The sequence below is a fragment of the Haliotis rufescens genome, unplaced genomic scaffold (assembly GCF_023055435.1).
Source record: "Haliotis rufescens isolate VD_foot unplaced genomic scaffold, xgHalRufe1.0.p SCAF_7, whole genome shotgun sequence".
Taxonomy (NCBI): Eukaryota; Metazoa; Mollusca; class Gastropoda; order Lepetellida; family Haliotidae; genus Haliotis; species Haliotis rufescens.
Window position 1 is genome coordinate 1305404 of NW_025964361.1, and position 26245 is coordinate 1331648.

General features: G+C 41.3%; 1 protein-coding gene across 3 annotated transcripts in view; it reads right to left on the bottom strand.

The window, feature by feature from the left end:
* Nucleotides 1–26245, bottom strand: part of LOC124139637 (kelch-like protein 5) — a 195268-nt gene that overhangs the window by 122273 nt on the left and 46750 nt on the right. The window contains exon 1 of one of the 3 annotated variants that reach the window (XM_046506881.2): nucleotides 13234–16550. The exons of the other annotated variants lie outside the window; for them this stretch is intronic. Within the exon in view, the coding sequence (XP_046362837.1) occupies nucleotides 13234–13331 (98 nt within the window). The 5' untranslated portion in view covers nucleotides 13332–16550. Of the gene's footprint in view, nucleotides 1–13233; nucleotides 16551–26245 lie in introns of those variants that run through there. 3 annotated transcript variants of the gene reach the window in all.

Below are 26245 nucleotides of genomic sequence, written 5' to 3' on the forward strand. Positions count from 1 at the left end.
ATTTATCTAATTAATTTGAGGGATTGCCATGATGTCAAACAAACACAAAAGAAAATTTTATTACAGGGTCGTGTGAAATTGCCCAATTCATTGGAGCATCATCGGGCTGTCAGTACTCAAATTGAGCCAGTTGCTGATCGTAGACACTCCAGACTAAGATGGAGTGTTGACCACAGTCGATGTAACTCAGACATCATTCACAACATAACTTCTTTGTCCATCATTCCAGTCACACCAAAGCAGCCTTCATGAAAACTTCTGACATCATAAACCTAAATTAGCTGTCACTAACTAATAGCATGACTGAGGACACAAATCTATGGGCACTCCGTTAATGCTTCATTTGAAATCAACAAATTAAAAATGACAATTCGATAATGTTAACAATAAGAGTTCTAATAAGATTTACTGACATGCAAATGGATTGAGGAAAAGGAAGACATTTTCTTAATCAATCTTAATATGATTACCTCATTATACATTAAATCATATCCTGATGAAGTTCAAACCAAGGCATTTGTACAATAAATCTTTGTTTCCATACAAAACATTATACATCAAAAAATATCTATTGATTCAAATTCTAGAAAATATGTTATGGAAGAGTAAGCCTATTAGCAGTAACAACGTGAAGTAATAAGCTCTTTTCCCCCCCTGCGCTGTTCTTCTGTTATCAGTAATGTTGATGACTTTCTTCTTTATAGGGCTACCTGGGTACCCACTCATCTATTACCCGACCCTACCCGGGTACCCGCTGTAGGTCTCAAAAGATAGGTACACAATGTCCGAATAGGAATAGTTTGAATGTATTTAGATACACATACAATACGATCTGGTCATGCATACACTGATGATAACGGAAGTTTTATCTTTATTCAAACATATAAAAGTAGAAGGAATGCGTACATAGTCAGAAAGCAATGTGAACATTAGTGACTTGTATTGTAACCATGGAGCTCTAGGTATTTTATCAATAAACAGTATATCTCATTACTAACCATGGGGTTCCGGGTGCCTGGGTGCCAGGTCCCACCTGACCCAAGTACCCGAGTCACCCATCCCAGCCCTAGTACCAGGGTCCCACTCGGTACCCACCTGACCCAAGTACCCGAGTCACCCGTCCCAGCCCTAGTACCAGGGTCCCACTCAGTACCCACCTGACCCAAGTACCCGAGTCACCCGTCCCAGCCCTAGTACCAGGGTCCCACTCAGTACCCACCTGACCCAAGTACCCGAGTCACCCGTCCCAGCCCTAGTACCAGGGTCCCACTCGGTACCCACCTGACCCAAGTACCCGAGTCACCCGTCCCAGCCCTAGTACCAGGGTCCCACTCAGTACCCACCTGACCCAAGTACCCGAGTCACCCGTCCCAGCCCTAGTACCAGGGTCCCACTCGGTACCCACCCGACCCAAGTACCCGAGTCACCCGTCCCAGCCCTAGTACCAGGGTCCTACTCAGTACCCACCTGACCCGAGAACCTGAGTCACCCGCCCCAGCCCTACTTCTACAACCTAAAAGTCATTGAAGAACTTTCTTGGTTCAATAACAGAACAGAGCCCTTTCCTTACACCTGCATCTCCATGGGGTTTCCTCTGTGTACGGGCTCCAGGAACCTATGCTGGTCTCTGGAGGACTCCATGGATCTGGTGGCCAGGCTCGGTGAGTGAGTGAGTGAGGATGGTTTTACGCCGCTTAGCAATATTCCAGCAATATCACGGCAGGGGACACCAGAAATGGGCCCCAGGCTCTGTGACTTGGTTGATTATGTGTCACCATACCCACACAGCGTGGGCCATTGCTCATGATATCAAGCACTGGTTTGTCTGGTCCAGATTCAGTTACTTACAGGCAGCCGTGATAGAGTTTGGGAATACTGTTGAGTGTAGCATCAAACAACACACAAAAAAAGAAACACACTCAGCATTAAACAACATAGGCAAACCCAGCATGAGCATTGGTCATTTACAAGATAATTCATTTTATGTTAAACATATTGAAAACAATGTTAAACTACTGACATATTAGACTAAAATCAGTGTGTCCCAAAGGGTCATTGTCTTCATTCTTTGACAGGAAGTGAGGGAGGAGAATGACTCCAAAACGACCCTTGCCAACCAACGTGTTTGAAGGAAAAAGTTATTAATGGGAGATTACTCTGATGGGTTTGTTGAGCAGTTTCTGAGCAATGGAAAATAAATTGAAGCACCTGTAAAATCAACAGAACCTCGCCCATTGTGAAAAACTTACTGTATTTGCTGTTTGCAGACTGTTTTTGTCAAGTTGGACTGATAACTGCAGCTTTAGCCACAAGTCCAAAGCCTGTGTCTAATAAAATTCTGTTTGGTTTGGTAAGTTCAGCTAATAATCGTCCATATAACTGCACCAAATGCTACTATTAATGCTAAGCCAGGCAAGTAATCACAAATGCTTTGGGCTCAGACTGTAAAAAGATAATGACAATTGAAAAAATAGCTGTATACTGTAAATCGTGAACTAATGCGTCTCCAAAAGAATGCGACCGCTGGCCCCTAGTCAATAATGCGACACAATATGAATGCGACACCCCCCTCCTTATATCTGAAGAAAATGTCCTCTGTCAGGTTTACAGGAGAATCCTCACCCTTATGCAACGTTACATTAATCCAATCACACACCAAATAGCACCGCTCAGTAGCACTGATTAGAGTACTTCCGCTGAAACAATACATGCACGCTGGCTCGTGTCGGCCTTTGACGCAGTCGCAAAGAACAAAGACACCGTGTTGCGTGGGTGGCGTCTGTCTGGATTTGCAGGTGTGATCTGTGATGACCTAAGCGTGTAGAGCTCTAGTCTTGACCCCAGCAGTGACAATTCACAGGATGTAATTAGTGTTTGAATGACATTGTTTATGTACTTGTTACAAGTGCTGCTCAATAAACAGTGATGTGGAATACATGGTTGTTTGTTTTCAGCGTATGTCTGAGTTGGTATTTCTGCTATCCAAAATGTCTTATTGGTGATATAAATGCGATGTTTAATAATGCGAGCAAAGACCACTCGCATTTTTCGCTTTTAATTCACGCTCGCGTTAATTTCAAGATTTACAGTATATTTTTGTTCCGCATTCAGACATTTTTCCAAGCTAGGTGTATTCCTTGATAGATGTATTTGATTATTTCAAGTCTGCTAGAGCATTGTAAAATTACAATGAGCAATTGTTAACAAAAATAATTTGTGAGGGCATTTATAAAATCAAAATCGCCAATTTTCAAAATGAGAAGTTTTTAGAAAATAGTTTGCAACACATCTGTTCACTAAACATTCTAAAGGCAACTTGATTAAGAATAATTACATATGTATTGACATTATAATCACAAGTGGATCCTAATTATTTCACGCCTCCTGCCAACATTACTTTACACAATACTGCTTCAACAATATCATTTTTCACACTGAAATTTGTGTTAATAAAAATAGAATTAGAAACATATTTCCAAGATGTGTAGCACGCCCTATGAATTGCTGATGATGTTATACAGAGTAATTTCATACCCATCCTTAACTTATCCTCATCCTCACATCAACAACTCCCTGGCTCGTCTCCCTCGGCTCTATTACCCACAATGCCCTACCACATCTGCTTCAAACATAAGCTGCAGTTTCCCCCCTCCCCCCCATACAGCAAAAGCAGCAGTCTCAACACTCATTCTAATCCTGCTGCCACTAACACTCTGTTATTCTGGGCACTTACCTTGTCTGTGTTGTTTTTCTTCAGCTGGAAATGTGGACGGATATTTCCACTTATACACACAGGGTTAAATGCAGATGTTCTAAAGTAAGTCACTTTGGAATGAAAAACACAAATTAATTGGATCATTTCATAAAAAAAACCTATGATTAAATGGCAGAGCCTAGTTTTGTTGCAATGATACACACATTACAATGTTATCATTGTGGATAGGTCATTTCCGATTTTCGAAAATGGCTTCTCCAAAGGGTGAATACACTTAAGTTGGCTTGACTTTATAATCTGAACCCACAATAGTTCTTTTTTAAGGCTAGGTAGTGCAATGAGAGGTTCATTCACAACTCAACCGTCTCAATGGTCTGGTGGTAGAGAGTCTGCCTGGAAAGAGTGGAAGGTCTGGGGTTGAACCCCGGCCACGTCATACCAAAAGATGGTACTTGTTGTTACCCTGCCTGGCACTTAGCTTTATGGGGATAAAACAAGGACTGGTCGGCTTGGAGTCAGTATGCTGTGTGGGGTATTCATGTTAAATTGTAGCATGGTTTCTCGGGGGGCTAGCACCATAAAATCATCCTTAGTCCAGACTGGTACAAGCGCGCCCACACACCCACACCCACGTCACTATATACGAGCAATAATGTTGGACGTGACATCAACCCCATTTCACCTCACCTCATTTACAACTCCTTCAATCAGGCAGAGGGTGAGTGAGGGAGTGCAGTTTGAGACGCAGCCAGCAAATATTCCAGCATTAACACAGACACCTGTAAAAAAAGGAGTCTGTCCCAAGGAAACTAGTGATTGAAAGCATGAGAAACAAACCATGCCATCAGGTCACCGTGACACACAACAGCCAGGTCAACCACTGTACCATGCTGTTGTATTTGTCAGCTCCAACACACAAAGTTACTGGGGGGGACTTCTTTCTTTTGCCCTAAGCCCCATGGGGGCAGAGTAAAGGTTGCTAAGAAATAAACTGAAAGAAAATCACTCTCTGAACATGCTGAAAGAAAACTTGCTTTTTCCTTCAAATTTCTTCTTTTCTTGGTGCACTTTCCACCCTTATTTATACATCTGCAGTGTCCCATCTTTAGAAACAAAACACAAGATCTTATTATGTACTTCAGGGCGAAAGACTGAGTTTTGCGAAGTTGAAAAAAGTGATATTTCACTGCAGTGAACATAACACTTTGATGGAACTATTGTCATAAAAGAGTTACCTACCCTTAAATTGTCTCCCTTTGTCATAAGTGACCAGCCCGTACACAAACTGTTGACGTTCTTTTTACGCTAGGTCCACATTGACAAGGCAAAATATTGACAGATGGTCATTTATGGAGTTAATATCACTTCTTGACGTTTGTTATTCTCTCGAAAATGTTTCCTTATAAACCGTAAATTTCTCATTTAACTCGCAATCGAGACTGTTCATTTCGCAAAGTGCAGTTTTTGTTACTTGACAGCGTGTATTCTTTCGCTTCAAACACCAGTCTCCTAGTTTTCAAGAATATTTTTTGTTAAAGTTGATTTTGTATATAATCATATCTAAATTTATGATTCAGAATTTTCGTGACCCTAAATATTTTGTTTTGTTTTTTTGTTAATATTCTTTAAGATTTCGTATACACGAAACTACTTTTTTAAGTCGCAAATAAAAGTGGTGGTGAACAATCCCTGTGTGTTAGGTAGGGAGAATTTACGTTTCAAGGATTTACATTTGTAATGAAATAATCAAATTTTCTGGTAGACAACTACACAAAAAGTATATAATAGATTATGCCACTCGTGAAAATATCTCCTACCCCCGTCACTCGATGAGAGAAAGATGATATTTTGCTCGACATATGAAATATCCGCTATTTATTGCGCAAACGTTCCATGTAGAAACAGTGACAATATTTAATAAAGTATAGAAACAGATAAGTCAGGATAACAATACAAAGTACTAATACAAAATATCACGTTCTGACCTAGGATTTTCTAGAATAAGTATTTCACATTTAATTGAAGTTGTATACATGATAGCAGATAATTTCTGTTACCTGGTTCATTATTTGAAAATGCAGACTACATATTTTGGTGATATTAAGACTTTTAAAATAGTTATTTTTTAAGATATAGTGTTCTTCATCTTCAAGGACTGAGCAGTGACCACAGAGACGTTCTTTCAAAAGGTGTAGATGGTCTTGTTCTTCTTCCCAGTTCAATTCTTAGTCTGTGGTCACTCAGCCTCAGCTGGGTGAGATGGGTATGGTGGGTTTATTGATCTTGCAATGTCCAATTGCGTGGATCGATGCTCATGATATCAATCACTGGATTGTCTGGTCCAGACTCAATTATTTACAGACCGCTGTCATATAGCTGGAATACTGCTGAGTGCAGCGTTAAACAACCAACCAACCTAAATAGCGTTCAAGTTCAATTTCTGACTTAAATTTTCTATATCCTAAGTTTTTTTCTTGAAATTAATTTATTTGGTTTATCTTCAATCAATGAGTGTAACATGTCTGTAAATTTTGAATGTATGTCCTAATAAGGGAGCAAGAAATTAGATCACTTTCTTTAAAGTCAAATTTATCTAGGAGGCAAGTGAATTTATAGTACCATCCAATTTTATCATCATCATATGACTGTGATGCAAATCATTGATATGCTTCAATTCATTCTACAAGGGGCGGTCGGGTAGCCTAGTGGTTAAAGCGTTCGCTCGTCATGCCGAAGACCTGGGTTCGATTCCCGACATGGGTACAATGTGTGAAGGCCATTTCTGGTGTCCCCCGCCGTGATATTGCTGGAATATTGCTAAAAGCAGCGTAAAACCATACTCACTCACTCACTCACTCATTCTACCAACAAATGACCCAAGGGAAAGACACTGAAAGCTCAGACCCACAGCAAGTTATCTTTATAACACTGAGACAGTTATCTTTCTTTCTTTAATAGAGACTCTCAAAGGTTTAATGCATGTTCCCACATTTCTTGCACAGCCATCTTGAAACCTACATGCTGAGAACATGCTGTCAGCACCTGGATCACCAGGAGGCCACTTCACCACATTCATAAACCTGTGTACTCTCATGTAATAACATGTACAACTAATTATATGTTCAGTAAGACGATTGACATCATAGAATCAGCATATATATCACACAGATTATAGAATTTCAGAATTTTCCCCAAAATTGGAAATGATACATTTTTAAAATTTTTATTTATGTTATGGTGTATATTTGGAGCATATTTTCAAAAGTTCATATATCAACCTTCCCTTTCAGCTGATGGAATATTAAGGTGAGATGAGGTGAAATGGGGTTGTGTGTGTGTGGCTGCTTGTACTTCAGACTAACGCCTGTTTTATACTGCTGACCCACTAAGATACCATGCCACAGTTTAACATGAATACCCCACTCAGACCAAGTATATACTGACTCCGAACCGTCCATTCCTCATTTTATTCCCTTAATGACAAGCGCCAGGCAGGGTACAAGTACCATCTTTGACCGTCTTCTGGTACGACACTGAAAGGGATCGAAAGCCTGACTCACTCACTCACTTCAGCTCTGTATGAGGAAATTAATCCCCGGAAAATCCCAGGACTTCATCCCAACATATGTATACAGTGTACTGACCTCTGACTGGTACTACCCCTTGACTAATCATGTAACTTTAGACTACTCCTGTGAGATTCCCCATATTTCACAATGACATCTGCATCAGACGAGTGTGTAGAACATTGATGATCCTTGAAATGGCAGATTACGACAGATGGCATTGATCTAGGCATGTCCCTGAATGAAAACATCAATTTGTAACACAATCAAATACAGCAGATTTTCATTACATTAATGTTTAAGCCCCCCCAGGTCTCATGCATGCGGGCTGTTCCTTGGCAGACCAGTATTGAATTACACAAGTTCTGTCCACCTTCAAGCCAGGTCCTTTAACAATGAATAATGCAGTTTTCTATATAAGCTTTATTAGATTACAGACCGAGTCGAGATGTTCAAAAGACACATGAAATGCGCCAGCATTTTTATAAGGGAAGTGATTAGTTGAGAGAAACGCCTTCAATAGCTTGAATGCGAATTGTCCTGACAGTTTGAGTGATCAAATTCAATTCCAGTCAGAGAGATTCGCTGCTAGGCCTCGGTGACCTGACCAGGAATACACAGACACTCACTATTTTATTTGCTTTGATTCATAGCCTTGACTAAAAAAAATTCAGTATTGTGGTGACAGATTAAAGACAAATACAGCATGAAAGAATACATAAAACTTAGTGAAGTGGAAAAACAATCATACAATGACATAATTACATTTTCTGAATAGAAATTGAAAACTGTCACTTTCCATTGAGGCCAGTAAGTCTCTAGTATATTTGATTCTGTTTCAATAGCAAAATGTAATTGCCATAACCTTTCTTCACAACTCAAGTGATCATTTTGCATACTACCTAATCATTTTCTTTATGATAAAACTTCTGAAAATCATTTGAAACATAAAATCTGAGTATATATCAAATGTATTTGTTTCACATGCTTCAATGGTGATTAAAGGTTCTGCAAATTTGAGAAAAAATGCTTTGGAGACAATGTACAAGGAGCCAGCATTGCAAGAAAATCTCACTTTGTCTTCAGTCATGTTGGAATCAGTCAGCTGAAATGCACCAGACACACTTCAAAGAAACAAGGAGTTAAAGTTCCTTCTGTCTGTGAGGAGTGAGTTTAGAGAAATGTCACTTTGAAAAGTATTTCATTTGTATCAAAGCAAGCCAGCTTGATGTGTCTTTTTCCCACTTTGGTCAAACGCACTAGCACAGGTACGGTGCTGACAAAGCTAGAAACATTATCGGGGAAAATCTGGGATTCGATTGAATAATCGCTGGAAGATAGCCTTGCTCTAAGGCTGTACTGTAAGAAAAGTCCATGGATGTGTAGTAATTCTATCCTCCTAATAGGCAAGTCTAGATATGTGGACAGTACTCTCGTCTCTTATAGGGACAACTTCTTCTTATCTACATAATCTAGAACTCATGATTTAAACTAATAATCACTGCCTTAGAGACTTGTGCAAGTATAGTTGGAAAAGGACTGGACCTTTTGTTCCATGTAGATATATTCCATGGCAACTTAGCACTGCTTTAGAGTGAGTGAGTGAGTGAGTATGGTTTTACACCGCTTTTAGCAATATTCCAGCAATATCACAGTGGGAGACACCAGAAATGGGCTTCACACATAGCACCCATGTCGGGAATTGAACTCGGGTCTTCAGGGTGACGAGCAAAAGCTTTAACCACTAGGCTACCTGACTGCCCCAGCTATGCCTTAGAATAAACACCTCCACTCAGTCCAATCAATTGACAAAAAATTCTAACATAAAAAATACTGATTGAACAAAAAGGAAAAAATATTCAGCAGATCAGAAGTGAAATAATATCAGGCAGATAGACAGATCAAGGGAAAGCTGATCACTACATCTAAGTATGAAGATAAATACTAGTTTATTTTTAGTTCAAATTTATCTTTTGATAACTTCTCCCCTCTTGACTTAAGTACATCCTGGCAATATTAGACACGCAGTTCCTCTTTCAGGAACAGCCTACTCTTTCCAATGTTTACAAGCTCAAACCAGATAATAGATTCATGTTATTTCTCAATTAACTTATAAGTGAGTGAGTGAAGCCCATGAGCATGGGTGTGCAGCTGACAAAGCTGGAAACATAATCAGGGTGAAACAGGATGTGAACCACAACCATAGGGTCCTGGCATGCCCAAGGGACGCAACTCTACACAGCGAATGGAGTCACCTTCGACTTCCCCTCAAACCAATAAGTATAGAGATATAAGAACATCGTTCCTCTACATTTTCCACTATCATATTGAAAGCCATAAAATGGGCATATGGAATTTTTACCAACTCCCTACTTGAAACCAACAGCAAGAAAGTTCAGTACTCAAAAGTAAATATGTTGAAATAGCCACAGATTTGTGCATGGTGCACAGCTGCAAACTTGCTGACTGAGTATTAAGCATACCCACTCACCCACTCACTCATCCCCCAGTTTACAGAACGCAACCATCTAGGCAACAATCAGCAAGCACCTGTAGGCGAGGCCAGATGTTTTTATTCAAGCTCTTAACTTACCACAGACTTATCTCCATTAATGTAAAAATTGCATTACTGATAATCAAATCATCACTGATTCCAGAAGAAGCCCAAAGCGTTATGAAATAATACAGAAATAAACTCCAATATGTTCTAAGATAGACTCTAAGAACTCCAATCTCCCACTAACATAAACATCCAATCTGATACAGGTAATCCACTTTCTGATACCTGCTTATGATATACATGACCAACACAAAAGGGATTATGCCTCCATTCTGAAATATAACACCTAAATCAGAAGAAGTTTTTGGGTAATCAGAGGCTAAAACAACATGGAAGCAACACAGTGAAAATGAGATAAAATCAGCTTGAAAACACACAAATGTCATCATCATCCATGGGCTGGCTATAAATGGCCAGGGCTATAGACTCCTATGATGCACATGCACTTGCTGAAACATCACCCACAGATATTGAGGGAAGATTTCTCAATGAATGGCTCTCGTGGGAAAACAGATGGGGAAAAACGGAATGCAGGCATTGACAAAATCACCTCGACAGACAGTGAGTGAGTATGGTTTTACGCCGCTTTTAGCAATAGTCCAGCAATATCACTTCGGGGAACACCAGAAATGGGCTTCACACATTGTACCCATGTTGGGAATCAAACCCGAGTCTTCGGCGTGACGAGCCAACGCTTTAACCATTAGGCTACCCGACCGCCCCTCGACAGACAGGATTTGCGTACATCTTGAAAAAGATCGGTGATGACTGCTTTTCATTAAAAATAATATTTCTCGAAACACAGGAATCATGTTTGTGTATCCCTACAAGTAATAATTTCATCATGTGTTTGTTGCAGGTAAAAAGAATATTATTGATACAAATCTGGTATTGATCAGCATGATGTTGTTTGTAACAATGCTTTATAAGTTTTTGCATATAATCCAAAGCAATCAGGAATGTCAAATCTGAAAGACAAATACCGGTAGCAAGAGTTTGGTCTTCGAAAACAAATCAAATACCCCAAAACGTGCAATTTGCCAAATGATACATGAAATTATCAGCTTTGTGAGACACTGGATTGAATCAATATTTCCTATTTAGCAAACATTATCACCATGGAAAGTAAAAATGTGCCAATTTTCCTACACTCACCAGGGACTCATTCCACAAAGTGATCATAGCGCTACGACTGTCGTAAGTTTACGTTAAAGCATGTGAGCCACGATCACCTCAGCACCATGATGTCTTTGTGGAACGGTCCCCTGGACCAGCTCAACACCTGCCCGGAGTCCATGATGAGTGAGTGAGTGTGGTTTTACGCTGCTTTTAGCAATATTCCAGCAATATCATGGCGGGGGACACTAGAAATGGGCTTCACACATTGTACCCGTCAGGAATCGAACCCGGGTCTTCGGCGTGACGAGCAAACGCTTTAACCACTAGGCTACCCGACCGCCCCGAGTCCATAATGAAAGGTATTCAACTGTTAAGTAACTGATCTGACCCAAAAACAGGGAAGCAAGTAAAAGGGAGACAACGTTACTTGTCAAACCCTTGCAGAAATACAAATTGACACTAGCCAGTCTAGTTTTTCTCATGAAAGCAAAATGTCAGCCTTTCATGAGTTTTCCTTTGTGTGATCATTATTCAGGCAAGTAAACTTATAAATATTTATGAGATTTTCAGCCCTACTGGACTTTATGGTCATTTTCGGCACAGGTACTACAGAAATGTACCCTGTATACAGAAATGTACCCTAGCCAAAATCAGAACACAGAAATGTACCTGGTACCCTAAACATCGGACAAGTCCATATTCCCCAACCCAAATCCGAAACCGGTTTATGTTGTAGTTCTGGTTCGCCATATTATGAGTGCAGGCGTGCATCGTGAATATTGTCAGAATATTAGATTTATGGACCGTAGGTAAGTCACTGTGTATGATCGTTTCCTATATGATACACCCAAACAACAGTATGGCAGTAAAGCCATGTTGAATTTAACCACAGTTTGGCAAACAGGAAGTGACAAATACCTAAAGAACTGGTTATGCGCATTGCACCCTGCTGCAGAATGGACTCATCCTAGGGTACGTTTCTGTATTATGATTTTGGCTAGGGTACATTTCTGTATACAGACACATACCTGGGGTATATTTCTGTAGTACCTGCGCCAACGACCCCTTCAGCCCAAGTCACCATCGACAAAGAAAATCACAAATGAATGTCCTTTCTTTACCTCGTGAAACCCAATATACGTAGTCCTGTAAAACCTCCATGCTTCCTGTAAATCACAACTGCCAACAGTTAATGTACAGAGAAGCCTTGAACAGTTTTTACTAAAATATATATACTTAACAAACACCTCCAGCCTCATATGTCTGATACATTTGGATGAAAATAATAAGATTAATTTATTGTGGTCTTGAGTTGCATTCCTGCCTTCCCCTGCACCCTAGTCTGTCATACTGAGCCTGAAACAAATGTATATAATACAGGCCATGCAAGTCTATAATGTTTGGTCCCCATGAAGATCTGGTATAGAATAGGTGACTATGCTTGTTGTAAGAGGCGACTAACGGGATTGGGTGGTCAGGCTCTCTGAATTGGTTGAAACATGTCATTGAACCCGATTGCGTGGATCGATGCTCATGATATCAATCACTGGATTTTCTGGTCCAGACTTGATTATTTACAGACTGACGTCATATAACTGGAATATTGCTGAGTGCGGCGTTAAACAACAAACCAACCAACCAAACTATAATGTTCGGAAAGTCTAAGTTACTGAAGTATCTAAAAAAGAAGGGAGTCTCTGGGCTCCTTTTTATTACATATTTATTAAGATGATTTAACAACTGTATTTTTCTGTAAGATATGTTCATTTCGGAGACTAGATGTTAGTCAACCTGAACATAAAAAATGCCTACTCCCTGCAGTGGGGGGGCCGACATCTATATGGATCCTGTTAGCGCAGTTTTCCTCTACAGATGTTCTCCTACCATGTGTCTGACCTGTTCCTACCTACACTGACTAGATCTCAACAGGTTCACCTATCAACTACAGTGCTGCTAATTCCATGTGGTTACCACATGTAACTCTCAATGAAGAGTTACTGTCAGCACTTCACATCAGATGGGCCAATTGCCTGTATTTGTATCTACTGATTCATCACACTGTTTGCCTCAAGGTCAGAGGTCATCAAGATGTGCATGTAGTAACCATGGCAACAACATGTCTGCCACTAAAGAAAACAAAGTTACCTATCGAACACACATATACATACTTATACCCAGGGTATCAGGTTCTGCCTGGGCAGTTTTCACTAATGTGTTTGTTTTAGGGTGGCAACATACATGGGTTTGATGTTTCATGGTGTTTGTTTTCTTACCACGTCTTTTTGCTGACCGCTTTCCGAGGTACAGTTGAGAAGTTCATCCTGTTGTAGAGGGGGATGTTCACATACGATCCGACTGGGTCCTCCCACATCTTGGAAAGTCTCTCGTGATCTGCTTCAAAAAAGTTCTAATATCCAATCCTACTTGTCAGTAGGATTGTTGAAGGACACAGAGGGAAATACCCTCTCTCAGCTACTGTGGAGCTCCTGAAAGGATCTCCCTGCACTCGGGACTCTGTTTCGAAATTCCTGAATGTGGATCTCCTGGAAAGTGGATCTTCTTAACAATGGATCTCCCAGGCTGGGGATCCTGAATGTGGATCTTCTAGAAGGAGGATCTCCCTAAAGGATCACTTGGTCCATTCATCTGACTATGGGTCCCTGTGACTGTAGAAATACCTGACCAAGAACAGCCTGGCTGTAGAACTTCCTGACTGAGAATCCAGGATAACTCAAGTCTTCACTGATCGAAGCCAGAAAAAGTAATCCTGTAGAAATGTGAAAGTTGTGAGAACCAATCCCAGTCTATGCAGTGTTCCAGGTGCTGAGGGATGAGATAAAGCTTGAGGCGGTGAGGCTGGCTCTAGTTACACCATGCTTCCATTATGTCCCAAACACACTTTCCCCACTTGTTGACAGATGATTCTATATAATGGTTTCCACACAACTGCTTATCTGTGTGACACTAGAGAGCAATTGTTTGCACAGTTCCAAATCAGAAGTGTTGCACTCTAAACAAATCAGGTGCCACTTGATAGCATTTGTCGGATAATGGTATAATCCTGTGACAAAAATACACAGAATATGTTTTAAACCAGCCTCAGTGGGAGGCCCTTGCTGTTTACATTATCCTAAACAAAACTTTTGTTACGAGCAGCAGCCTTTATCAATCAGATCACGCTTGTGTTTAGGTAGCAAAGTGCAAGCCAGCAAACTGATGGAGGCTTATATCAGCTGGTATTTTGGCTTAACAAGGCAAAGTGCAACTTTTGTAAACAAAACTCGAAATCAAAATAACACCACTTTACTTGAAACAATTACACCCAACTTGGCACTTATTGCAGTTTAACCATTCAATGTCTGAAGTGTTCACGAAAACTTGGAGTCCTCTTTTTCTTTCAACAACAAGTTGCTAGACATTCCTCAAGGCCTATCATTCACACTTCTGGTGATTGCCTTTAACAAAAATGTCCCCACAACTTCAGCAACACCTCAGAAGTATCCTAAAATGTGACCTGTTCTCAACTCCGTGCCCCCACAAGTTGATTAGATAACAGGCATCCCCTGCTCCTCCAGCAAGAGACCAGTCCTGCCGGGCCTGGTATGTGACAGTGGTGGCTCCAGCACACTGCTTACAAGGATGCTGGTGGTGGGGGAATGAGTCAGTAACACACAATAAACACAGCACCACTAAAGTCCATGCAGGAGTCGAAAAACTTATTAATGTCAATTTTCTCCCTTCTTTCCTGACATATGATTTGTCTTGGGAATTTAATATGTCTGGCATAGACAATAATTCCTTCTGAATGTCAGGTTTATATCAGTCTGATGTTTTACAAACCTTTCCCCCAAAGCCAATTACTTAGTGACACTGGATTTCTTGTAGTTAAAGATAAAAGCATCAGAAAGTTGGTCTTCGGTCACTTGGGGTTCATTTACTCCAGATGAAGATGCTTCAAAGTCATAACACTCTTGACTTCAGTGTAACTCAAAATCCACATCGGTCTTCAGCACCATATACTCCTCATGAAGAAGATCACTTTAGAACCACAGACATAAATACTGCCATCACCTCTTCACTGCCACATCAGTCAATTGAAAGGCTTTATAAAGCAGTTATTCCCAATTCCACATTTAACTCTCAGTACAAACAATTACTCACTGCAGAACACAGTGGGATGTTTTCCCAGACTGCTTGGCAAGACTGATCTATCAGCATGCAGGTTGGATGTAAATGTTTCAATGGCAGGTAGACGGAGAGCTGTATGGTCAGCCCAATATATAACCATCCCAGCAGGGAGTTACCAAGTTCGCACAGATGCTACACCGATGAGAGAATCGCAGCGATGTAATCAGACTAATTCCTGTAATACCTCATCCCAAAAGCCACAAATCTGCTGGTAGGATGTCATTAAAACTGACTGTGAAATACCTCAATAGTAACAGAATAATGTCAGGCTATTAATAACTGAGTATTTTAGTCTCCACAGTTTTTCTAGTGTAACTTAATACATTAATCAAGGAGAGATACAGTTCACTTCCGATATATGTGATTTCCTGATAAGGCTTGTTGATGGTAGCTCAGGTTTCTTTATGAGCTGAGTTTATTGGCCATACTAATACCACAGCACTGTTATTACACATGCATGCTCCACATGGCCAAGTCCTGCAGGGTCAGTGGACAACTTCGTGGTAAATGACCCAGTCCAGTAAGGGTTAATCCAGCTATTTTTACAGGAGTATCGACTGTTTTCAGAACCAGTTTCCTTCCTTGATTCAACTAAAGCTTGTCTTTTGTTCTTCCATGAATGATGCTGTTTGTGGGAAATTATCCTAACTATCTGTGCCGATCTGTCAGAAATTCACTGACATTTCCTGGGATTCCACATTACAGAGAGTAGTTTCCTTGAGAAAACAGCAGGTTGTTATGCATGAGAAGACGTAAATAAAGCCCAGATACCTGCTGAGCCTTGATGATATCACACTGGTGAAGATCTCACAGCTTTAACCATTGAATAATTATGTAAACAAACTATGATCCTGCAGAATGTCTCCTCTTGGCTATGTCGACCAGACGAAATGTGCTTCCTCGGGATTGGCTATACCTGTTGCTGTCTGCAACAATTTCATGGCAAGTCGTCAAGACAATATTATCTCATCTGAGTCACTGAATCTGTGACAGTTGTGGCATCTCATATATATCACCATTCACTTTTGACATTGTCTCCACAGAATCTTGTATCTTGTACCTGCCAAAAGTTTGGTCCCTGGATGAATTTTTGCACCACTAATTCAAAAAGAAAAGTCAAGTCTTCCACTATGATGCCATTCAAAGACTTGGGAGTGATGCAGAGGAACTAAAACTGTGGTGGGGAGAGCCGTCTGCTCACCTGGAGGCCAAGAACTGAGATTGAACCATGTGGAGTCGAGAGCTGGGGAAAGTTCAGCACATGTAGGAGGCCGCAGATCGTCTGACCAGACCTGACACTAGTTGTTGTGATCCCAAACGACACAGCCCGTCTGCTCAGTGGGGAGCTACATAGCTAATCTCTCCTGCTTTGAAATGTGACACCATCGTGCAAAATTCAAATCATGAGTCATTTCTCTGCTCTTATCCCAGTTGGATGATGTACTGACAGTCGACTCTCACTGCACAGACGGACCCACGCTGACTACCCCTCAGTCTGATCGCCACTAAAAATAAGTCTGGCCATATCACTCCTCAATATGAAGTACACCAATGCATAGTGTAAAGGGGGTGAGTTAAATTGGTATTGAAAATCTCCCTTCGCTTTTAACACTTGCCCCTACACATAAACACAAGCAATAGCTAGGTTTTTACTGCACCAGCTAGGTTTTTACTGCACCAGGTGTAATCAGTCCAATATAATGTTTTCCAAGCTTTATCACTCACCCAGCTGCAACAACACTAAGGGTGCTGACAGTTCAAACAGTTTCAGGGATACAGATCTCAAAACTCTGCCACATTTCTGGAATGTCTGAATGAAACAAGCTGAGTTGAACTTTGTAAGTATGGCTGAATCAACCTGTGGACTACCATGTGGGACAGACAGTGAGTAAACTAGGAGTGACATGAGTTTCAGCTGTCTTTCTGAATCAATGGAGATAGTTCTGTGCAGGAATGTCTAGCATGTTGGGCTGGCATGTAAACTAGAGAAGTGGCCCCACTGCACAGAACATGGCACTGAGTCAACAACAAGCATGTCCAGCAGCACTCATGGAGCCAAGTCATGGAGCCAGGCCATGAAGCCAAGTCATGGAGTTAAACCATGGAGCCAGGCCATGGAGCCAGGCAATGGAACCAGGCAATGGAGCCAAGACATGGAGCTAAGCCATGGAGCCAGGTCATAGAGCCAGGCCATGAAGCCAAGTCATGGAGTTAAACCATGGAGCCAAGCCATGAAGCCAAGGTATGGAACCAGGCCATGGAGCCAAGCCATGGAGCCAGGCCATGAAGCCAATACATGGAGCCAGGTCATAGAGCCAGGCCATGGAGCCAGGTCATAGAGCCAGGCCATGAAGCCAAGTCATGGAGTTAAACCATGGAGCCAAGCCATGAAGCCAAGGTATGGAACCAGGCCATGGAGCCAAGCCATGGAGCCAGGCCATGAAGCCAATACATGGAGCCAGGTCATAGAGCCAGGCCATGGAGCCAGGTCATAGAGCCAGGCCATGAAGCCAAGTCATGGAGTTAAACCATGGAGCCAAGCCATGAAGCCAAGGTATGGAACCAGGCCATGGAACCAGGCCATGGAGCCAGGCCATGAAGCCAATACATGGAGCCAAGGCATGGAACATAGGGGCAGGTACTTACATGATGGGGATCAGGATCAATCTTCAGGTGTGGGAACCATCTGTAGGGGGAGGGACATCTATAGTTGGGTGGGTGGGGGGAATTATCTACTTGGGAGGGCCATCTGTAGGTTAGGGAGGGGCCGTTTATAGGGTAGGAAGGGACTGTGTACATGGGGAGGAGCCATCTTTAGGGTAAGGAGGCATCCATAGGGGTTTGGAAGGACTATCTACAAGGGGAGATTCATTAAACCAGATCATGAACACATTTGCATCAGAAAACTCATAAGAATAAATAAGTATAAAACATTTGATTTAAATAATGGTGGGATGGAAGGAAAGTGACACAGATGTACGAGGATATATTATTCAGTCACAGTACTATTGGAGACAGAAAAAGTACCAAAACAGGCTGGATCTGACACTGAATCACCTCTACATGCCTTATAAAAATGATAAAAAAGCTGCTATCCCCATTTAACTCTGTCCAATCTATCTATCGCTGTAACCACTGTTGCATCCCTCCTGCTCAGGAGAACTCAGGTCGGTGTGGTTGCTAATGATGGCAGATTATAGCTCGCATTTCCATTTTGAGAAGCTGTGATAACTCTTTGTTAGTCACAGATAGGGTTATCAGACAGGAGCTGTTTTATGCCAGACTGGGAGACAGAGGTGCTCCGAGTTCACAGATCCCAACATGGAGGCATGTCAGTGGGGAGCAGATGAGCCACAGAGTTAGAATCCAGTGTTAATGTAATGTAACGTGTGAGGAAAACTATTTAAACAAATATCTGAAATAGAGCATCACCCATGTGGGTCGCTAGAGAGTGTGAAATAACTTTCCAATACTCCAATACATGCATTTTAGTCGTTCTCAAATCTGATTGGTTAGGTATAGCTTCATACCACTGCATAGTTCAGCACAACATTATGCCACCTGTTTTTCATTACATCATAAATCAATAGAAATAAATAGACAAAGTTGAGTCATCACACAGAAGTTCGATTTCAGTGAAATGCCTTTGTTTAGTTGGCCTTTCATACCTTTCTCTTCACTTAACTTCAAATAGTGAGTGAGTGAGTATGGTTTTACGCCACTTTTAGCAACATTCCAGCAATATCACGGCGGGGGACACCAGAAATGGGCTTCAGACATTGTACCCATGTCGGCAATCGAACCCGGGTCTTCGGCGTGACGAGCGAACTGAACCACATGGCTTCCACACTGCCCCTTATTTCAAATAATGATAATTGGTAATATAAAGAATATTCAGATTATCTGTTCCCAGAATGCTGTTTATGTTTATGTTGCTGTTGTTTAACGCCGCACTCAGCAATATTCCAGCTATGTGACAGCGGTCTCTAAATAATCGAGTCTGGACCAGACAATTCAGTAATTGACATCATGAGCATCGATCCACGCAATTGAGATACGATGACATGCATCAACAAAGTCAGTCAGCCTGACCACCCGACCACGTTAGTCGCCTCTCACGACAAGCCTAGTCGCCTGTTACGGTGACCTGATGTCAGGCTTGAGGACTTAAACTTTACTGATTGTGTATGATCAGATCCCGTCATGAATCATTTGCTCACTGTATTACTCACTGATTTGTCTGCTCCAAAATTGACTATCTACAGCTGAACTATTGCTGAGAGTGGCATAAAAAGGAGAACCTTCCCGGATGTGTTTGTACTTGGTCATGTTTTCAGAAGCTGAAACGACCCATTAAACATGATTACAGTGCATCCCTTCCTGTTTGGAAAGGCTGCATCCATGCCTGAACTGGAATCAACTATTTAGTAGCATTCTGTTCTTTAATGTTCAGTGGTATACCGTGACAACATTATCAGTTTCCATAGCAACACAGAAAACTAATGAGACACAATGTCCACGCTTTGTACTTACTGATTTCCTTTATTGCTGTTGAGATTTATGAATCAAATACTCACTGCATTTCCACTTTTTTTTCATCTGCAATTGATCTGACTCAGCATAAGCCACTGTCCTTGGGCTCTAGTTATGAGACATTTTATCTCCAATCAATAGTGATAACGAGTGCACAAGTGGCATCGGGACAAAGTAGGGAAAAATAGGTTTACAGGATGTGTTTTAAAGTTCGGAATCTCATCACCAAACATAAAAACACAAATTGTAAAAACTGTTCATCAGGGTTTTGCCAAGAAATGAAAACAGAATTTCTTCCAATTTTCATTTTTTATGGGTGGTTCTTCTTGCGATTATTAATCAAAGATAGGAAAAATCTATTCCAGTGATTAAGAAATAATTTACAAATATATTTAGTTGGTTCTAGGCTGAGTTCCAAAGAAACATGAAATGGTCATATCATCCACATAGTACACTGGTGGATCAATGCTTTGCAATTAAGTAAAAAATGACAGTAATATTTCAACAACTGCTTTGTGGCCTGAGAAACAAGATATTTCAGACTTGTTGTTTTTTAACATGAGTTATCTGTTTATGACGTTGCCATGAGTGCAGTGCAGTTCAGCTTGTCTCACTGGTCTTGAAGTTCAACATCATTAACCTCCTGTTACAAAGACACAAAAAGCGTTTTTTTATTATTTTCACTTTAACACTTTTCATTATTTTGGGGTTGGCAGTTTCCGTGAATACATTTCAGTAGAAACTGCCCTGTGTTGTGGCCAAGAGGTCAATCACTTCAGTGACCCAGTCAACGTTCTCTACAATCTGTGAAATGGGTTGGTCTATCCTGTGGTCACCCATACAAGTACAAGTTGTCCTTCTCAGCATTACAGGTTGTCCTTCTCAGCATTGGAGTGGTAGTCTTTTTACATCTGTGTAGTGACTTCCTATTCACCATATGAAAGATGCAGGTTCATATCCATGGCATATTTAAGATAAATGGTGGATTCTCACATTTCTTCCCTGGACCCTTCTACGGCATGTCCACAAACATAATGAATGATAAACTTTAACTTTGTATAAGTATCAACGTCCCCAAAATAAACAAACCCAAGTCATACTAAGGGATAGTTCAGGTGGAGGCAAGGAATGACATCATAGGAGAATTGGCTAAAAAGCAACAAATTTGACAATAAATGCCAGGACTTAAATAGCCTGACCTCCAATAGATGCCTGACCTCCAATAGATGTCTGACCTCCAATAGATGCCTGACCTTAAAATAGATGCCAGACCTCCAATAGATGCCTGACCTCTAATACACACCTGACCTCCAATAGATGCCAGACCTCCAAAAGATGTCTGACCTCCAATAGATGTCTGACCTCCAATAGATGTCTGACCTCCAATAGATGTCTGACCTCCAACAGATGCCAGACCTCCAATAGATGCCAGACCTCCAACAGATGCCAGACCTCCAACAGATGCCAGACCTCCAATAGATGCCAGACCTCCAATAGATGCCTGACCTCCAATAGATGCCAGACCTCCAATAGATGCCAGACCTCCAATAGATGCCAGACCTCCAATAGATGTCTGACCTCCAATAGATGTCTGACCTCCAATAGATGTCTGACCTCCAACAGATGCCTGACCTCCAATAGATGTCTGACCTCCAATAGATGCCTGACCTTAAAATAGATGCCAGACCTCCAATAGATGCCTGACCTCTAATACACACCTGACCTCCAATAGATGCCAGACCTCCAAAAGATGTCTGACCTCCAATAGATGTCTGACCTCCAATAGATGTCTGACCTCCAATAGATGTCTGACCTCCAACAGATGCCAGACCTCCAATAGATGCCAGACCTCCAACAGATGCCAGACCTCCAACAGATGCCAGACCTCCAATAGATGCCAGACCTCCAATAGATGTCTGACCTCCAATAGATGTCTGACCTCCAATAGATGTCTGACCTCCAACAGATGCCTGACCTCCAATAGATGTCTGACCTCCAATAGATGCCAGACCTCCAATAGATGTCTGACCTCCAATAGATGTCTGACCTCCAACAGATGCCTGACCTCCAATAGATGTCTGACCTTAAAATAGATGCCAGACCTCCAATAGATGCCTGACCTCTAATACACACCTGACCTCCAATAGATGCCAGACCTCCAATAGATGTCTGACCTCCAATAGATGTCTGACCTCCAATAGATGTCTGACCTCCAATAGATGTCTGACCTCCAACAGATGCCAGACCTCCAATAGATGCCAGACCTCCAACAGATGCCAGACCTCCAATAGATGCCAGACCTCCAATAGATGTCTGACCTCCAATAGATGTCTGACCTCCAACAGATGCCTGACCTCCAATAGATGTCTGACCTCCAATAGATGCCTGACCTTAAAATAGATGCCTGACCTCCAATAGATGCCTGACCTCTAATACACACCTGACCTCCAATAGATGCCAGACCTCCAATAGATGTCTGACCTCCAACAGATGTCTGACCTCCAATAGATGTCTGACCTCCAATAGATGTCTGACCTTAAAATAGATGCCTGACCTCCAACAGATGCCTGACCTCCAATAGATGTCTGACCTCCAATAGATGCCTGACCTTAAAATAGATGCCTGACCTCCAACAGATGCCTGACCTCTAATACACACCTGACCTCCAATAGATGCCTGACCTCCAACAGATGCCTGACCTCTAATACACACCTGACCTCCAATAGATGCCGACCTCCAATAGATGCCGACCTTCCATAGATGCCTGACCTCTATTACACCTGACCTCCAATAGATGCCGACTTTCAATAGATGCCTGACCTCCTTTACACCTGACCTCCAACAAAAGCAGGACTTGAATAAGCGACAAGTCAAAACCAAATCACGCTAATAGATTCTGAATCAATAAAAAAACTGCCAGGTTATGAAATTTCGAATTTAGTACATGCTTGAGGCTTCCATAAGGGCAAATATGGTATATGCCAATTTCATCAATATGATAAATGATCACCCTTTTAGCGCCTCTTGCCAGCAAACAGAAGGTGCCGGACAACAAGCTCCCCGAAGGACAAACAGTACTTCTTTGTGAATGTAACAGTGGCATAATTAGTTATCAGGTATATAGCCGTTAATAGCACTGTACACATACCTCACACTACAAATCCATTAGCAGTGGAGCTCCATAGCAGGTAATAGACCCTAAAATGATGTATAAAACTTTTATAGTTTAATGGCTTCCATTTGGGATGATCTCTGAAGCAGACGTGAAACTTAGTGGCATCTGACATTTTGGATATATGCCCACAAGTGAAACAATTCCAAAATCCATAAAAGAATTAAAACAAATTAGAACCAAAAATGTAGAAAGATTCTGAAACCGGCAACATCTATCCCATTTTGAGAAGAACAGGATTTTATTACCCCGTCAAAGAATTTCTGCGATGTTCATCTCACTCTGCCGATCGACTATTCATTTATGGTCCATGGCTGCTGCTCAGTGGGACAAGACAGGATATGATTATATTTCTGGACCAGACATGGTAATGGTTGCATCAATAAAATCCATTGATTACTCCATGTTGGTGATCAGGCTTTACTTTTAGCCTCCCACTGCTCCCCCTCGTAACCCGCCATTTCCAGCTTGTGTAATGGCTGAGATATATTGGATTCATGGAATATGACACTATGGCCTCGTGTCACCCATCTCAAAACTGGAGATCCTGACAGTGAATATGCCGCAGGAAGGAGTTTCCTTGGATTTCGGTCAATGAAAAATGTTGGAAAAATTAAATGGATTTCAAAATTAGAATAAGGTTGGAAGCAATTTTTTAACAGTTTTCCTTTAAAAATTCAGTTGAAAAAAAATAGTAATGTATTGGCTATGTATCTATTAGGCTACCAAACATGATAATAGTGCATTAAAATGTTGCCACATACAACCATCCAACCCACACTAGTTGCCACATACAACCATCCAATCCACACTAGTTGCCACATACAACTATCCAATCCACACTAGTTGCCACATATAACCATCCAATCCACACTAGTTGCCACATACAACCAACCAATCCGCACTAGTTGCTACATACAATCATCCAATCCATGCTAGTTGCCACATACAACCATCCAATCCACACTAGTTGTCACATACAACCATCCAATCCACACTAGTTGCTACATACAACCATTCAATCCACACTAGTTGTCACATACAACCATCCAATCCGCACTAGTTGCCACATATAACCATCCAATCCACACTAGTTGCCACACACAACCATCCAATCCACACTAGTGGCCATAAGAGTTCATGGGTAGCCCAGTCATCTGGTAGCACTGCATGTCTCAATGCACACCTGATGATTTCCTAACTATGCCAGAATCCTATTATGATGGAGACTGCCCCCATGGTCTAGAGGTAGAGTGTTCGCCCAGGGAGCAGAAGGTCGGGTGTTCGATCCCCGGACATATCACACCAAAAGATGTTAAGAGATGTTACTTGTTGTTACCCTGCCTGGCACTCAGCATTTAAAGGAGATAACACAAGGACTGGTCAGCTCGGAGTCAGGATCCTGTGTCTGAAGTGGTATTCATGTTAAACTGTGGCTTGGTATCTCAGTGGGCTAGCACTAGAATATCGGCAATAGTCTGGACTGGTACACAGACAGACAGACAGACAGAGACACGTCTCTTAGATGTACATGATATAATTTCAATAATCCTGGACGCGGCATTAAACCCCATTTCACCTCACCTACAATGATGGGTTCAAATCAAAGATTCACACAGATTCGGATTCTATACCTATGCCCAACCCAACCCAACCCAACTCACCTAGTCACAAGAACCAAAATAAAGTAATGAAGAACTGTCCCACCACAAACTGGGAAGGTGGTGTTGGAAGAGACTGTTGAAATAGATATAATTCAAAATACACAGGCCAACCTCCACAAGCTCTTCCACAAATCATAAGTGTGTAGCCACTGACTCTACCTTCAATCAATGGATTCTACAAATGTAAGTACAACATTAACAAACCCAGAACTGACAGTTTATCATCACAAAAACAGGCACTATTTACCAAAGGAGTTTGTTACATTCATGTAACAGCTGAACATATGTTAAAAACAATTGGCCAAAGTAAACAGTCATATGCATTCTCTGGTTCAATAGCTTTCACTTCTCTGCCAAACGTACCTCAGGTAGAGGACGGCCATGCAAATAGACGGAGAAGTACTGAATAAAACAAGATGCAATGATTACAAGATACACTGAAATTATAAGGAGATTACTATTTGGCATTTCGCCTGAATCAGCAGAATATATCAGCGGCTCCAGAGAAAAGCTCTGCTCCCGCTGTTCCAACCCTTCTGGCTGATGCTATCCACGAGATAGCGGACCTTTTCATCGTGATGTTGAGAGCAGTTCCCAGGATATATTGGTTGATGATGCAAAACCGGTGTGAAATTTATGACAGAAGATAGCATGTAGGTTGTTATCTCGTATCACTTGGGCGTACAGAAAAACTCCTATTACTCATAAATTGGCAGATTGTATTGGACTCTTTTTAGGATAATGGATCTCACATGCTGCCTCAAGGAAGTTGTCTTTCTTGAAAAAAAAGTTTGAACCATTTCAAATGTACGTATTTCCAGTGGTATTATTTTACTCTTAGTGTTACAAGGTGCAATAGTGCTTCTAAATTATTACAAATCAGTTTACTAATGAAATCGCATCATTTAACATATGATGGGTAGGTTTCTCGGCAATATAAAGCCAACGGATAAATAAAAGGGTATCTGTTGGGATTATTTACAGAAGATGAAAAATACCCTTGGCCCACCAAGTTTGGATGAAAAATCTTTCCCGTTTTTCAAGTTATGCCATGGAGGGACTAGATGATGACTATATTCCTCCGCATCATATGCCGGGGAGATAATAAATAAAAGGGCAGGTAGGTGCAACTTTCAGTGTTTACAAACAAGTATGGCATCACCGGAGTCAGAGTTGACAATCGGGGAACAATTATTGTTGTAATAATTGTTGTCATTGTCAAAACAATAGTCTAAGATACCAAAAATTGGTGTCTAAAAGTGGCACAGCTTAGGCCTTTCACAAGTGTAGACAACTTTCGAGATATAAAAATGCTAAGGAAGTTAACAAGGATTGTCAGGATATCAGTACCTACAATGTTGTGGTTTTGGATCTTTTCCCGAAATAAAACCATTTGGATCAAATGGTTTCGAAATTTGAGATAAATGACAGCATTTTGTAATCCTGTTACAAATGTTATGACAGGCCAGGCAAACTACACAAACATGACATCCATAGGCTAGAGTAGTGTCCCTTTGATAAAGGGTAATTACTCTAGCTGGTGGACTGGCGGATTGCTGCAAAATGCGATCATTGACAAATTATCTGAAGGCATTTATCTGTAGGTAACTTTCAGTTGTAACTATGCTGACTGTTGCCACTGCCCAATTGACTAATCACTGACATTGTGAAGTAATGTACTAATACACACATTCCCGAAAATGTTGCAATGTTTAGATACCGTTTGTA